This window comes from Plectropomus leopardus, unplaced genomic scaffold, assembly GCF_008729295.1.
Source record: "Plectropomus leopardus isolate mb unplaced genomic scaffold, YSFRI_Pleo_2.0 unplaced_scaffold1415, whole genome shotgun sequence".
NCBI classification, from domain to species: domain Eukaryota; kingdom Metazoa; phylum Chordata; class Actinopteri; order Perciformes; family Serranidae; genus Plectropomus; species Plectropomus leopardus.
The window spans coordinates 1-2,260 of NW_024615113.1; the positions used below are offsets into that span (position 1 = coordinate 1).

Below are 2,260 nucleotides of genomic sequence, written 5' to 3' on the forward strand. Positions count from 1 at the left end.
TTTTGTAACATCATTTAAAATATAAATTATTCTGATAATAAATACAGTTTTGTGGGCATTTCTCCCCTTTTTGTATAATTTCTAATCCTCCTCTCTTATGAAAAAACAAAAAACCAACAACTATTTAAGTGTCTGATCACCTTTGAGTTATTTCTTACTTTTGGGACATTTTTTTGCCAGTTTTGTAATTTTTTTTAAATAAACAAATCAAAGCCGTTCTCTGAGAACGAGAACACAGATGGTTCTGCAGCCGTCAGAGACCCCAGTGAGGAGAACAGTGACTCTCAGAGTCTCTGCAGAGCTGCTCAGGAGGACAGAGGAGGACGGTGAGTCTCTGAGAGGACCAAATGACAGAGAGACGAATGCTGTCCAAACTCTGGGAGACAGAGTTAATGAGACAGATGAGATGCAGCAGGAGAACGTCACGGAGAACACTGCAGAACATCTAATTATTTTTATCAACATTTCCAAAATATCAGTTTTGTGCAAATCTGTGATGGAAACCTGCCTGTGACAACCAATCACACACATCACAATCCTGCATCACACACAGCAGCCGGGTCAAAGCTTCTGTCTCCTCCTGCTCAGAGTCGCCCCTCAGCTGCGCCTCCTTCAGCTGCGCCTCCTTCAGCTGCGCCTCCTCACTGTGAACTGTGAGTGAGGAGCTCCTGATCAGTTTGAGTCTTTAAGGTTCTCATCTGTTGTCCTGTGATAGGCCCTGTGGTGGAGCTGTCCTCCAGCTGCACCAGGAGGCCCACTATCAGCCTCCAGCTCGGAAGAGGAGGAGGAGCAGAGAGGAGGAGGAGGTGAAGAGGAGGAGGAGCAGAGAGGAGGAGGTGAAGAGAAGGAGGAGCAGAGAGGAGGAGGTGAAGAGAAGGAGGAGCAGAGAGGAGGAGGTGAAGAGAAGGAGGAGCAGAGAGGAGGAGGTGAGGAGGAGGAACAGAGAGGAGGAGGTGAGGAGGAGGAGTGTCTGTAAGGAGAACAAAGCTCCAGGAGAGGATGTGAGGAGGAACTTGAGAACACAGAACGCGAGGAGCGAACCTAAACGGTGAGAACATGATCGGACTGAGTATTGATCAGTGATCAGACTGAATATTGATCAGTGATCAGACTGAGTATTGATCAGTGATCAGACTGAGTATTGATCAGTGATCAGACTGAGTATTGATCAGTGATTGGACTGAGTATTGATCAGTGAACAGACTGAATATTGATCAGTGATCAGACTGAGTATTGATCAGTGATCAGACTGAGTATTGATCAGTGATCAGTATCTGCAGGTTCAGGCTCTGATGTGTTTCTAGGGCCAGGACCAGGACTAGGACAGGATCTGGACTCAGATGTGAAGGAGAGGTCCAGGTGTGTAGACCAGAGGTCAGAGTGGCCCTCATCAGGAAGACCAGGACTCAGACCTCCATCCAGACTGACCCAGGACCTGCTGAGACCCAGAGGGACCGCAGGACACAGACCAGAACCACAGAGGCCTCCTCTCAGGTCTGTTATTGATCCGCTCTGACAGTCTAATCCTGGTCCTGAACCTGCTCCTCATGTGTCTGTGTACTCTGCTCCAGGTCAGAATCAGGTCCAGGTCCAGGTCCCCTGCAGGTCTGGTTACAGAGACCAGGAGGAGGAGGAGGGTCCACCCATCTGTGTTCAGAGGCAGAGGTGGGATCAATGAGTGGATCAGTAATCAGATATTGATCAGTTATGTATTGATGACCTTTGACCTCTTTCTCTGTAGGTCAGCTGCAGCTGTCAATCACCGCGGGGGCGGGGCGGCTCAGCGTCCACAGTGAGTACTGCAGCAGCCAATCACAGCGCAGCTCTCATCTGCTGCATCTGGAGTCGAACTGCAAGCTGCAGCTCCACAGACAGACAGCAGGGGGCAGCACACACTCACACTGTCCTCTCCTCTGTCCTTTCTGTCCTCTCTCTGTCCCCCGTCTCTGTGTCTGTCCTCTGTGTCTCTGCAGTCCACAGGGCCAGAGGACTCAGGTCATGTGACTCGTATGTGAAGGTAACGAGACTCTGAAGAATCAGCAGCTTCAACTCTGCTGGAACAACTACACAATCTCTGTGTGTGTGTGTGTGTGTGTGTGTGTGTGTGTGTGTGTGTGCACGTGCAGTTGGCGGTGACCTCTGACCTCAGCATCAGGATGAAAACTCCGACCGTCCTGAACAACAGAAACCCTGAATACAAACACAAGTTTACACTGTGAGACACACACACACACACACACACACACACACACACACACAC

At 49.6% G+C, this 2,260-nt stretch overlaps 1 protein-coding gene across 1 annotated transcript; it reads left to right on the forward strand.

Annotated features, from left to right (window-relative positions):
- Positions 1–238: 238 nt before the first annotated feature.
- On the forward strand, positions 239–2,215 carry LOC121964129 (the record flags this gene model as incomplete). The annotated part of the gene is made up of 7 exons (XM_042514349.1): positions 239–421; positions 951–1,048; positions 1,305–1,494; positions 1,572–1,665; positions 1,742–1,792; positions 1,974–2,017; positions 2,127–2,215. Coding segments are annotated over exons 1-7 (749 nt in total), but the record flags the coding sequence as incomplete, so codon positions are not given.
- Positions 2,216–2,260: the final 45 nt, after the last annotated feature.